General features: G+C 32.7%; 1 protein-coding gene across 1 annotated transcript in view; it reads right to left on the minus strand.

The window, feature by feature from the left end:
* Positions 1-4,094: 4,094 nt before the first annotated feature.
* Positions 4,095-14,023, minus strand: part of CHIC2 (cysteine rich hydrophobic domain 2) — a 58,913-nt gene continuing 48,984 nt past the window's right edge. The window contains exons 4-6 of the mRNA XM_032334333.1: positions 8,187-8,243; positions 7,961-8,020; positions 4,095-4,473 (exon numbers count right to left, since the gene is read on the minus strand). Coding sequence (XP_032190224.1) covers positions 4,423-4,473; positions 7,961-8,020; positions 8,187-8,243 — 168 coding nt within the window. The 3' untranslated portion in view covers positions 4,095-4,422. The remainder of the gene's footprint in view (positions 4,474-7,960; positions 8,021-8,186; positions 8,244-14,023) is intronic.

Here is a 14,023-nt window from a genome sequence, read left to right on the forward strand (position 1 = left end):
CAAGTATTATATTTAATGTCTGTGATTTTTAAACATGCAAGTCATTACTATAAATATATATAGGGAGTACTCTCTTTAATTTTAAATGCAAAATTTAATAGTAACTCACGTTTCTGCTGATTCTGTAAATAAGTCAAAAAAGGTACTCATTCATTTCTACTTTTATACAGGTCTTAGTAAATAACAGCAAAAAAATGATTAAAAAATATGAGGTAGTCACAGTATCTTCCTTTTGTGGAAAAAGATAAATGCAAAGAAGCCATGTAATTTGATAATTTTGCAGAACAGCAGACATAACTTCAAAATCAGGATTAGCATTCTGAACTTCTATTTTCAGTATTGTCTATTAAGGCTACAAACAACCTCTGTTGTTTCAACTTGACACTGTGGGAGGAAGGGGAATATTGCTCCCTAGTACACAGAATTATGACTAATAATTTAAACAATACTTAGGCTTCTCTTACATTACTACCTAATGAACAGAACAAGATAATAACTCAAGTTTTAAAGACAAATCACCTTCACACCTCAACTTATATAAAAGGCAATTTCCTAAAAATAACATAAAGCTGACTATTATATCTAAAAGTATACTTAACACAACTATACAACTATTATAGGATAATTAATAGTTTGGTTTAGGATTGGTCTTGAGCCTATTCTTTCTGCCATCATATGAGATACAGATCAGTTTTCTTCAGAAATGGTGGTTTGAGAAGCCCCACATGCAAGCATCCTATTATTCTTTCCCTGCAAAGTCTGTGCGGATAAGGTCTGTTGAAAAGGAAAATACTGATTGTTCCATGGCTCCCACGGCAAATTTAAGTTAAGAAATTTTTGAAATCCAAGTACCGCCTTAGCAGAATTGAGAGTGTCACCCATTAATTATTTACTATGACTAACGCACTTTCATTGGCCTTCTAAACACCTAGCTAAGAATACAAAAGAATGGACCATTTGTACTGCGAGCTCTAGGGAAGGAAAACAAAAAAGGCAGTGGTGAACTATGCCCGCATATAGATGAAGACTCTCTACGTATGTCAGGAGGGCAGCAAAAGCACCCACACTGCTTCAGCAGGATAAGGGAAAGAAAGAGAGTCCAGGACTAGATGTTGGCATTCAGTCAAAGACAGTTTTGAACAGATTGTACTTCTGATTTAGTACTACTAACCGATACTTGAGCCAAAGCAAGTATTTACAGTGAAAATCAGGCATGCAGCTAAACATTGTAACTGTGAAGCAAAATGCCGTAAGAGTTAAAACAGTCTATGTACATAACGTTATGTAAGACTACTGTGGTCTGGACGCATGCGACTGTGGACCCAGCGGTACGTGTTACTATGACTATCATTCTTTCATAACCCAAGATTGGTACGGAATGTTGTCCAAGTTTTATACAGTTTGCTTGTGTCTACTAATACAAAGATGCAATCAGAGGCTGTCTACGAAGAACCCTGAAAACACAGCCATGGAGAAAATTGTAGTTCTTCCCGATTTAAAATTATTCAATTATAAAAGTAGTTTTTCTAGTACAAAAAGGAAATTATTGCTTACTATTAAAGGTTTGAACACTTCTTGATTTTAGGCCAAAATTACATGTTTGTATTTCAAACGAATGGAACCTAGTCATTAAAGAGTCTTAATAAAGCATCTGAGGACCATTTTATGTACGGTAAGGTGACCCCCCTGTGAGCAGGGCCTTAGAAGCTAAATGTGTCATTTGAATTTTACTTATAGTCTTTAGGTAGAGTATGTATGTATTTTAACTCAGATATATAACAACAGTGTGTTAAAATATAGTAAGCTTTGAAAAGTAAATGTTTCTACATAAGAATGATGGACTACCTATAAAAAGCCCGTAATATATAAACAAAGACCGTAAGCCTATGTAAAATCTATACACTAGATTTTCTGCTAATAGTATCTTTTCTTGGCCAGTTTTAAAAGTACCTATGGTTCATGTCTCACAAATTTTAAGTCAAAAAATAGGAACTGGTGCTCGCTTCGGCAGCACATATACTAAAAAAACAGGAACTGAAGAACAATTATCATTTTAAATATTTCCTTTGGAAATGTTTCCTAATGTTCACACAACATAGGCATCTCTGACATTTCTAATTTCCAGTAACAGGGGCACTTAGATTCATGAATCAAGAAAGGATAAGCCAGAGGGCTTACTGGGGGCCACTAATAAAAGCCCAAACATGGAACTCTAACTGCTCAAGGCGTAACTGGCTAATCGTAATGTTACATATTAGGCATTCCTGGTTCTTTTCTACGTACACATCAGAAATGTAAGAGCGCACATTTCTAAGGAAACTTAAAGTAACTGACATACCTCTCAAAATCAGAAAAGCTTTGAAAGGATTCCTATACCTAAATACTATCAATTGTGAAAATTATCTTATGTTAAATTAGTCTTATGGGAATAATTTTTAAATTAAAATTTTCAGAAGACTAGTAACAGGAGAAAATAAATTGTCTAAATAAGTAAAGTTATTCCTATAAAAGCTGATCAATACGGTACTCTACAAATTTATAGAATTGTAGATATAGAACGCTGTGTTGCAGAGTTTACACAGTTCTATTTTCCTGGTCTCTCTAAATCCTGAGGCAGATTTAGCCTTCTCCAGACAGTAATTTTTCACACTGAAACCATATAGGAATACTAGTTTTTTTAATAGCATTACCTTTAAGTTCCACTACTTTAAGGTGGTAGGACACACCCTGGACACCAGGTCAATAAAGTGAGAAAAGGTTTGAATTTCAGCTCTTCCGAGGAAAAGCGGTCTATAAATTCAAATTGTTAAGTGTTTTGGGGGGTAATGGAAATAATTCTCAGGCGGAAAAAAAAAAAAAAAAACACCAAAACTCTAGTTTTTAAGATAGTTCCTCAAGTCCAAAATAGAATGTAGGATTTAAGATACTAGAATCCAACTAATCGAATTGATATAGAATTACAGTACTTTGGAGAAGTACAGAGTAATACTTTTAAAAAATACAGGTATATAAATTAATGAAACTGGTATTTAAAAGATTTAATACAAGGAGAAAAGATATTGTATAGTGGTACCAATTCTCAATACAAATTAGTAAGCATAGTTTATATAATTTCAAAAGTTATTCACATTATTGCTAGATACCACAGTTGTATGGAACAAGTTCTTGACACACATTAAAACTTGTATAATTTCACGTTTATAAAAACAAAAATTTACACATAGGCCATTCAGAAATTTAGAAGGTTTTAAAATGCATGGAGATATGTACAACAAAAGGAAGGAAAAAATATGTATGTTTGTATATGTTTAAAAGAAACTAGCTAATCTGATTCATACTTATATGTCACATTCTTAATCAAAAAGTATACATAACTGGACTGAAAGCAAACTAGTGGATAAAAACAGTACTAGATCTCTCCTCCATTTCTTAGTAATAATCTGTTCTAAATATCAATGGGGTATTAAACACCAGCTCACTTTTAATTCAAGAACTTTTGCTTTCTTTCAAAAACCTTTCAGAAACATATATCCATTCTGCAATTATGTTAGATTGGGAGAAATAATTTCCTTAGAAAGCTTTAAAAGGAGTATTTCCATACTTTTCTATATAAGATTTGATAAACAATAAAAAATAACACAAGTAAGGCCATTATTATCTTGATCAAAAATATACACAGATTGTAATGCTACTATATTTTGTGATCCTGAGCTCTAGAAACCATTAGGTGCATGCATACCATTTGTTATTTGTCTATTCTAATAAAAATAATTTAATCCTGCCTTACTACCTCTGAAGACAGAAATACTTTCAAAAATCTGATAGGTCTTCATAATGTTACAGATATTTCTGCTGTAAACAGAGCGTTAGGAATTGTATGGGAAAGGATATATTAGGTTCCAAAAAGCTAGTAAAGAAAACTTACTATTTTAAAATAATAACTATTTTAAATTTTAAAAGAAAGAAAAATAATACAAAGAGTGTGCTTGCTAGAATAGGTAAGTAGAGCCTTACAAAAGTGTTCTTCTATATTATGGCATTAATAAATAAAAGACTGTGTGTACCTTGGTGATAAAATAAAAAAGGCTGGCCACTTTTTATGCTAATTTCAAATGTATTTTTTCGATAATACAAAAAAGTAATCCTTGAAAATCAGAATACATAACAGAAAAGAGCACAATAACTTAAGTATTAAACATTTGTATGAAATAACTTGCAAAGTTTGACAAAAATGCACACTTAGAACATGCGGTTATTTTAAAAACAAAACAAAACGAAACGAAACAAACAAAAAAAAAAAACACAGAAAAAAACACCACACGATTCTGTAGAACCAATGTTATGTCACCACCAGGAGAGCACCAAGCAAGGCACCATTGGAAAGACAACATACTTGGAAAGTCTCTATAAATAAAGTAAATGCTAATCTGGTCGAAAAATCGGTGTCTTTGGTAAAAATTCTATGAGGATGACCTGCAGAAGGAGAAAAAAAAAGTTTTAAAAAGATATAAATAAATTTTTATCTTAAAAAAAAATTCAGTTCTATTCCATCACGTATGGCAATTTGACAGTGCCCCTGAAGGAGAACGCATGCAGGGATGAATGAGGAAGGGAGTCAGAGCTAGCATTTCTTGAGAAATGACTACATACCAAGTGTCTCATACACTGTGGATCTATTTAACCCTAACAACTTCTCCATGAGGCAAGTATTATAACCCTCATTTCACAGATCAAGACACTCATTATCCAAGTAATTATAACACCACAGCACTGTGGAGTCAGTACTGGAACAAAGGACTGACTACCTTAACTCCAAAGCTTTGCCCTTCCTACTACACTTCTGGTTACAATCAACCCAATGTTTACTTCTTCCGCCTTCCTCCTTTTTGTATCACCCAATTCCATGGGTCTTTAGGTTCTAGATCTGCTCTCACTTTACCCTACCATGATACAAAATCTCTTGATAATGGGTTCTTTATCTCTTTAATTTTTTTTAAAAAGCTCTTTTCATCTTAAGTCAGCAATAATAAAGATTAAATTTGTTCCAAAGGACCTTTTACTATGAAACTAAAGGAAAACCAAAATTCATTAATACAGAAAAACACAAGTTGACCAGAGCTAATTTCTATTCCAAATTTGAGTCGTCTTAAATAACAATCAATTCTTTCCCTTGTTCCAGGCTCTGTATGAAACCGATGCTAAACAAAATATTATTTGAAAAGCTTCCAAGTTTGATGAGCTCCTCATTTTTCTTTCAGAAACTTGCCCTGATATAACCTCCAGGCTTGGACACTCTTCCACATTTAGGCAACTGGGCCAGAAACTTCCATTTTCACTCTTCAATTCTCCTGACTTTTGATCTGCCTCAATAAAGCAAGCTTTTCTGCACACAACTCAAAAATATTTCTCTCCTTCTTGAGTTATAACCCTGTACTAAGTCTTCGGCGGCACCCTCTGCCACTCTTCTGACCTGGTATTTGCTGACAAAATGTTCCCTAACTTCCTACAGTTTTTTATTTGAGCTGGATTCCCCTGTTTCTCAGTTACCTCATATAATAAATAAAGGGATTCGAGCAGATGACAAAATTCATTGCGGCTCTAAAATCTGATTATTAAACTAACTGATTTGATGTTTAAACTACTCATGAGTCAACATTCAATAAACACTTCCATATTTCAAATTTGTCCTCATTAGACAGTTTTTATAAATTTCAGGTCTTAGGTATATGCATTACATTTTACAGTGTTTACTACCTAATGCAAAATAAAGGTTACCTTGACTATATTTGAATTATCGTTAGTTTTTAAAGAATATATCCTACAACTTCTTTTCCTTCAGAAGGAAACTGGCCACTTGTCTTATTTCTTTGAAATCACACTATCTTACTGTATCTGAATAAAAGAAAAGTTGGTATCAAATTGGTATTTTTTCTAAATTGTCCCCAATATTCAAAGTATAATCGGGAGAATAATTTTCCTTTAACTAACAAATGAAATTTCTATAAGTCAAAGACAAGATGAGGTCAAAGAGAGGTGTGGTAAAAAAGGCCCCAATTCATTAGAAAAATGGAGCACAATTCTTCCTACTATTTTGCTATCTTAACTTCTGAAAATTATTTCGTAGGGAGTTTTTGAAATTATGTTATTCTCCCATGCAGCTATCACAAATATAAATACTCTGAGAAAATTTAGAAAAAATACATTTTTGTAGCAATTTTTATATATTTTTTTCTTTAAAAAATTTGTATTTTAAAGTAATCTTTATCTCCAAAGTGGGGCTTGAACCCACAACCCCAGGATCAATAGTCACATGCTCCATGGACTGAGCCAGCTAGGCACCCCAATATTTTTCCTTTTGACATCTCTTCTGGATATCTCCCATAATGGTATGTGAAATAATATGGCTTTAGGAAAAGTGTTTATCTAAAAATTCATAATAAATTAAACTATTTTACAAAGTACAAAGTTCAGAATGTTTTGAATGGTTAAATTACTTTTAGTTAATAAAAGAACATCATAAAAATAAACATGAATATTTGAGTGCATTTTATGAATGAATAACATTCTTAAAATTCTATCTGAAAATAACAGCACTGGAAATGACTTTCATGTTTTCCTTCCCAAAGTAAATTTAGAAATGTATTAGTATTTTGGTTCATAAATATAGCTAGTATCTTTTCCCCAAATCCTTTAAATCATCCCTCCCCCCAAAATATATAAACTCTTACCATCTATGATGAAAGCCAAGACTAGCATTTTCATAGGTCAATCTCAAAACAAGTTCTTTGAATATGCTTTTTAATAAAAAAAAGTATCAAGTATCTTTCTCATCATCATAAATTAACATGTTTGATATAATAGATAATGATAAAATCTACATTCTTTGATTCACTGAATAGAGCTGTTCTATGAAAAAAAGACATTTTTAAGATGTCTTTTATGTTCAAGGCTAGAAATGGGATTTGACTGTATGATAATGAAAGAAAGGGAAAATGCTACAGAGAAAAATGACTTTATGATAATTTTCAACTATTTAAGCACTGTTTTAATCAATGTCTTGGTCACACACACTCTCACACACATGCACACACATACATATACTATCTATGATGACTATATTGTTTCAGAGAATAGACAAAATCTGCCAGAAATGTGCCTGGTTACTTCACAAAGACTATGACTTTCTTTTTCAACAAATAAGTCTTCCACAGAGCTTTTTAATAAAGCAATCTTTCCATATTTAAAATAAAACACCCAAATTCAGGGAAGAATAAACAAAAATTCATGATTTTCTACAGTATTCTGAACTTTTCAAAAGGAGAAAAATTGTTCAAGTAAATCAAGGATTTAGTAAATTATATCCCATACTGAATAAACTCTAAAATTCATTGTACACATGTGCCAATTAGGTCTCTTTTAAAGAATACAGAATGAGCAACATCTCATCTCCTGCTTTAAAGATAATTTTTACAAAACAATATTCTAATAACATTTCAAAAGATTTTAAAGGCCACTGAGGTATGGGCAGTTAAAATCTATAAAGGCTAAAGGTTTCTTAAGCTCCAACGGCTTGGCTGAAAGGTTTTCTTCCATACTTGGAAACTTGATTAGCATTATATAAAAAAGCCATATCTGACTTGCTGCGTAACCAAAGTTGTGGTTATTCTTTATACAGCATCTAAAATTTCACACTCCATCAACACATGTTCAGGCTATTTTATCTTGGCAATTAATTTATTATTTTTCAGAACACAGTGAAGCCTTGTTTTCAAGTCATTCATAACTTTATAAATCAGTCTTGCACATGAAACCATGCATCTGTGAACCGTAGAAAATCCCTGCGCTCAGGAGATTAAGCTCCTGACACCTTTGCTGATTAATAATCATGGAAAGAATAAGATCAGAAGCAAAATAAATGATCATTTAATAGAGAAACTCACAAAACAGCCCTTTAACTTACATATTCCATCATGTTATTCGTTTCACATTTCCTTTTGCTCAGTCTCCAGTGCAAGCACAGCTAGACAAGTAGGAGAGTAAAAGAAGAAAAATGAGCCCTATTTTATTGCAGCACACAGACTAACCCATTTGTCCACCTTTCATATTTTTAGTTCAACAAAAGCATCTGTTTCCATACTGTGCAATTCAGACCCCAACAGTACGAAGCTGCTCCCTGTGGTACTCACCTTGTGGTATAACCTATTGTTTTCCCATTCTAATAACTTCTCAATCGATCTTCGTGTCTGGAAGACAAATGAGAAAAAAGTTTACTCTTGACTGGTTTTAGAAAAACTTTGTTTTGCAGCTGTTTTTTGTGTGAAAGGGAGAGAGGTAGAAGACAGTGACTGAGTGAGCACATGGTGGTCTATAACACTTTCAACATTTGTGTACTAAGTAGTACCCTGAACAGAAATGGTACTATTATAATAAAGATATGGTTTTATTCTTCAACACTGTATCTTTTTTTAACTGTTTCAAATTTACTAGCCTCTGATATGAAATTATTGAAGTCTTTTAAAAAGCTAATATCAAAAATATAAATAAGAATGAAAAAATAAAAAGTTAACATCATCTACCAAATGATATCGATTTTAATGCCCATTTCTTTCAAAAATATTTCTGTAGTACTTAGTGATAAAAGTTCCTTCACTCATATTTTAAAACAAGTTATTTAAATATTAGTTAACAAAATGCAAATGACTTCAGGGTAAAATCAAAAAGAAAATAATTAAACATTCACAAATTTTTTAAAAATCCACTAGCTATCAAAACAAATTTTCACATCACACCTAATACCCATATTTAAAAGCCTGTTTATTAATTATTCCACAGATAAAGATTTTCAGAGGCAAAATATATATAGCCCACAAAAATGATACTAAAATCAAATACTAAAATCAAATGCCTAAGTCAATACTACTGTTAAAGCAATCAACTGAGAAATGTAAGTTCACTTGATTTCTGCAATATCTACTGTGCAGCAGGAAATGTGTCTTGCCTGGAAGTATGAATAAAGGAGAGGGTAATTCATGATGCCAGGTGTTAGGATGAGACCGACACAGCTGCAGGTGCAAAAGGGACAGTGTTGCTGCAAGAATCAACTGCAACTTGGCGCAGCTGCAGCTTCCTTGCAAGGGAAGGAGAAAAGCATCTAGTGCTATTAATGTGTACAACTGAGTACTAACAAATATGAAAATCTGCATGTCAAGCAAGGATGAGAGAGGTAAAAAATTGTTAGGATCAAGCTGGTTTTAAATAGTTTAATGTTACATAACAAATGGTTAATATTTCTTTAAAGTATCCACTGTCATCTAAGTTACCATATTACCTTTTAGCATGTTGCACGTACAAAAGATATACTGGTCACAGAGGTGCCAATTATAATTCATAACTACCAATGAATTACCCACTATTACCATTTTCCAAGCTTATGTCATAAAAATCAGAAAATCACCTAACTCTGAGCAATAACACGCCAATGACTAATTTATTACATTACTTTTTTTGAACGGTTTTTTTTTTTTTTTTGGCAAGAATTTTAAGGGAGAAAAAGTGCCCTTGTTAACAATGATCAGCAGACCTCACTTGTTTCTTTGTAAAGATAGCCTTTTAGAGGCAGCTCTCCTTTTAAATGAAAATAGGGCAGCAGTTATGGTCACACTTTTTGTTAATTTAGTTGCCAGTCAGCCCCAAATCAAAAGAAAATAAGGCTGCAGAGTGTAATTAACATTCAGTTCAGTCGTTTTGTCCCTTGTCTAGCCCCCAAGCTTTGTTAAAATTGCCATCTGAATGCTGAAGGCTGTAGGGAAATCGATTTGATTCTAATCGCACCATGAAAAGAACATGATCTAACTGCTTTCAGCCCTCCGTAAATCTGTACTAGGTCTTTAGCACAATGCAACTTCCAATTTAAAAAGCACTGAATGTCTCGTCAATGACTTTGTGAAGAAAAAAGAACAAGGAGCAGACATAAAAATTCCAATAGTTGTTTAAGCATTAAAGTTCATTTGCATCACAGCGAACCTGAAAAGGGCTGACCTCTCAAACCGCCTCTCAGGTCTATGAAGTTGTAGCCTTGACAAGCTCACATTGACAGAGCTCATTGACTCTGAAAGGCTACTCTATCAATGGTGAAAAATGGCAATAGGTTCTACTCTGAGCAGGCATCTGCCTGCCCACCCGCTGCTAAACCAATGGCAAAACCGATTCAAAACCTGAATCTACCTTGTAATCTTCCTTTCTAGGACTTTTTAATAATAGATTAAGATTACTATACAATTTGAGGTTTTACTTTTACTGATGTTTAAAAAGGGGGGTGGAGGATGAAATAACTAGGGTGGGGAGAAAAAGCCATCCAAGTCCAAGGTTTTTTATCAATGTAAAACAGTAAAAGCTTAACCGTACACTCAGTAAATATTCATTACTCAAAGAAAAAAGTGTAGCTAACCATCATCATATTTCATCACAAATTTAAATCTAGGCTATATTATAATAAGAATGGATCTCAGTAGGAATGGATCTCATGGTGTATAGGATACATACAAAATCAATTTAGAACTTGAAAATAGTTACTTTAAATAACTTAAGTCAACTAGCAGTTTTTGGATAAAAGGTAATTACGAAGTATAAACCTAAAATTCCGAAATATTTATGTAGGAAATCTGAATTTACTCTTTGCCTCTAATTAGGAGTTTAAAGATAGGGTTTGGTACGATAATTGTATCTTACAATATTTAAGAACTCAAAACAAAACGAACCCTGATATGCAATATTCTGAGTAAGCATCTAAATATAAAATATTTCTACATACTTGACAGTCTGGAGAAAAAGCAGTGAATTAGCAGCATCTAATCTTGCGATAAGACTTCTTTCCTGCTTGACAGGTGAAAAAAAAGCACTTGCACGTGCAGCTTAATTAATCATTGCACTTGACATCTCAATGATTTACAGTGAGGAGCAGGTGAGAACATACAAAACCAGAAAGGAACCCTTGATCTAAGTGGAACATTTCTAGGACACTAAGGTGACAAGTATATAGATTCTAGCAGTCATTTAAAAAAGGAAAGAGAAAGAAAAAAAGAAAGAAAGAAAGAAAGACTGTGCCACAAATTATTTGTTAGTAACAACAAAAGCTCAAATTAAATGGAAGAAAAAAAAGCTTTAACTACCAAGAATGTTTAATACTCTGCAATTATTTTAGCTAAAAAAAAACCCAAAATATATTTTTAAGCTTAAATACAATACCAATTTAGCAAATACTGAAAAAAATATATGACACCTCAGCATTTATAAAAGCTATTTAAAAGCCTTTCAACATGAAAAGAAAGCATCTTATAATTGCAGTCATCTAGAAATAACAGTGAAGAGTTTAGGTCCACAGGTTTGTTAGACAGCTATCTCTAAAGAAATTTAAGACTCAACACTTCCAAACTCTATTAATTACTACTAGTCAAGCAAATCTAACCATACAAAAATCTGTTCTTGATTTTTAAAAGTTTGTATCAATCATCAAATTCAATATAAATTAAAGTAAACTAATATGCATCAGAAAAAAAATAGTACGTACAGGGCCTGTCAACACAAAATACCAAAAAAATTATCTTTCAGTATTCTAGGCCAGTGGATTTCTAAAAATAAATCATCTTAATTTTCTTAAAAGAATTTGGTCCTTGTGAAAAGCACCAGACTGATAGTCATGGGAACTAAAAATCTTCTATTTAACTGAAAAGAACAGGGGAAAGGGCAGTGCAGGCTTCAGTGCTAGCTTCCCTACAGTGGGCCTTAATCCTTTTCAGTGTTCACACCCTGGGGTGAGAGGACAGGTTAGTGGTTCTTTACCAATGAATCCTCAGACCCGCAGCATAAGATGATCAACAAGAAATCTAATTTTATCATGGATTCTTAATTAAAAGGACCAAGACCACCAACTCACACCATGCAAGCAAAACAAGTTTTTAAGAGAATAATGTCGTGCCATTAACCTGGTCTGGAAGAGGACAGCCCCAATAACTGGACTGCCACCTATCTTCCTTATCACAGAGCTCACTTTTTTTCCCCCACATATTTCTTCATTTCAACACCTTGCTAATTACATTTTTCTCACATGTGAAGTAACTATGATATAGCCATTTGGCAATGTTAAAGTAAAAAATAATAGAGATTCAAAAACATTTCAATTTCTAAATAAACTTACTACACAGACTGCTGAGTAACTAATAGTAATAGAAGGATAGAAACTTTGGCTTCTATTTCTATTGCCTTTGATTCCTTTTAATTTTTTGATAGAATTGTGGAAATAAGTGAAAACAGGAAAACCGTAATAGATGTAAAATGGCCTGGATAATTCACAAAATGGCTAATTAAATAATGATTAATTAAAAATTTACATTAGATATACTGCATTATCAACTTTCAAAGAGGCATCTAAAGTACACTTACAATAGTAAAATACCTATAAAGGAACTAGAAAAAGATAAGTTAGCACAACTAAAAATTAGGGTTTCTTGAAAATTCAAATTTGACTTATTATGAAGCATTTTTGCCATTTTTTCTAAATATTGTTACTTTCTAAGGAATAAATTACTATTCCTTATAAGCAAATTACATGCCATTAGGTATATAAGTATTTCGGGGCAGCAAGGACTCAGTGTATTTAGAAACCCTGAGTGTATTATTCCTCTACTTTGTTACCACTATTACTTAATACTATACTCATTACCAATGATTCACTTATCACAATCGTTTGAAAAGTGGTTTTTCAAAAAGTGGTTTTCTAGAAGTTTAAAAACGAAAATCAATGGAAATGTCATGAATTTTAAAGTACTTGTTCAAAGCCAAAGGAAAAAATGTTAAATGTGGAAGCTGTAACAAAAATTTCTCTGAATTTTTCCCAAGGAAACAGCCTTCTTATCAGTCTTGAAAACATAAAGATGCTAAAATATGTTAACAAGATGTATAAATAGAATATCTCACTAATAACTATAGAAGTTCAGCTATTTAAACTTAAAATACCCAACTCAATAAACTCAAACTTTATTTGAATGGGATTTATCCACAATATCACAATGTCAAAGAACAATTTCAAATGCTCAATTTCTTCTTTAAAACATTTTAATTTTAAACTCCTAAATTTATAATACATTAAGCTTTAACTAGAACAATGCTTCAAATATATGCATAATCTCATTTTCTAAAGTATTTTAAAGTATTTTCAAGTAAGAATTATACTTTCTTTTGACATCTGTACAAATTGAAATTGCTAAAATAAGTGATACAACAATGTTTCTAGTTATGAGTCATTAGAAGGAAACCATATGACATTTTAAATGAATTATTTTAACAAGAGAAAATTACTTGAGTCACCTGTTTCTTCTGGATTAAAGTAAGTCTTACACTGCAGTGAATTGCAGAAAATTAAATGGCACACCTCGGTATTGTGACACATGAAAAATCTGGATTCAGCAAAAAGACAAACTAGAATATGATCAGATTCCTCAAAAGGATGTTTAAACAAATTCCCTTCCTGTATTTAAAGGCTCCTTTTAAAAACTGCATGTGAACATTAACTTTTAAATAACCCAGATAAACTAAAACATCCACCAAAATATCATCAGAACAACACATTTAGTACTATTTGTAAAAAGTAGTATTTTGAGATGAAGATAAGCTAGGCAAGGGCGCCTGGGTGGCTCAGTGGGTTAAGCCGCTGCCTTCGGCTCAGGTCATGATCTCAGGTCCTGGGATCGAGTCCCACATCGGGCTCTCTGCTCAGCAGGGTCGAGTCCCACATCGGGCTCTCTGCTCAGCAGGGAGCCTGCTTCCTCCTCTCTCTCTGCCTGCCTCTCTGCCTACTTGTGATCCCTCTCTCTGTCAAATAAATAAATAAAATCTTTAAAAAAAAAAAAAAAAAGATAAGCTAGGCAACTACAGATATTTGTGTACCAAGACTGTAACTACGGTATGCTTAAATTCAATTTCATCAAGAGTTTATGACGTAGGCTAGTGGTTCATACCTTTTTTAGGT

Source organism: Mustela erminea, chromosome 2, assembly GCF_009829155.1.
Source record: "Mustela erminea isolate mMusErm1 chromosome 2, mMusErm1.Pri, whole genome shotgun sequence".
Classification (NCBI taxonomy): domain Eukaryota; kingdom Metazoa; phylum Chordata; class Mammalia; order Carnivora; family Mustelidae; genus Mustela; species Mustela erminea.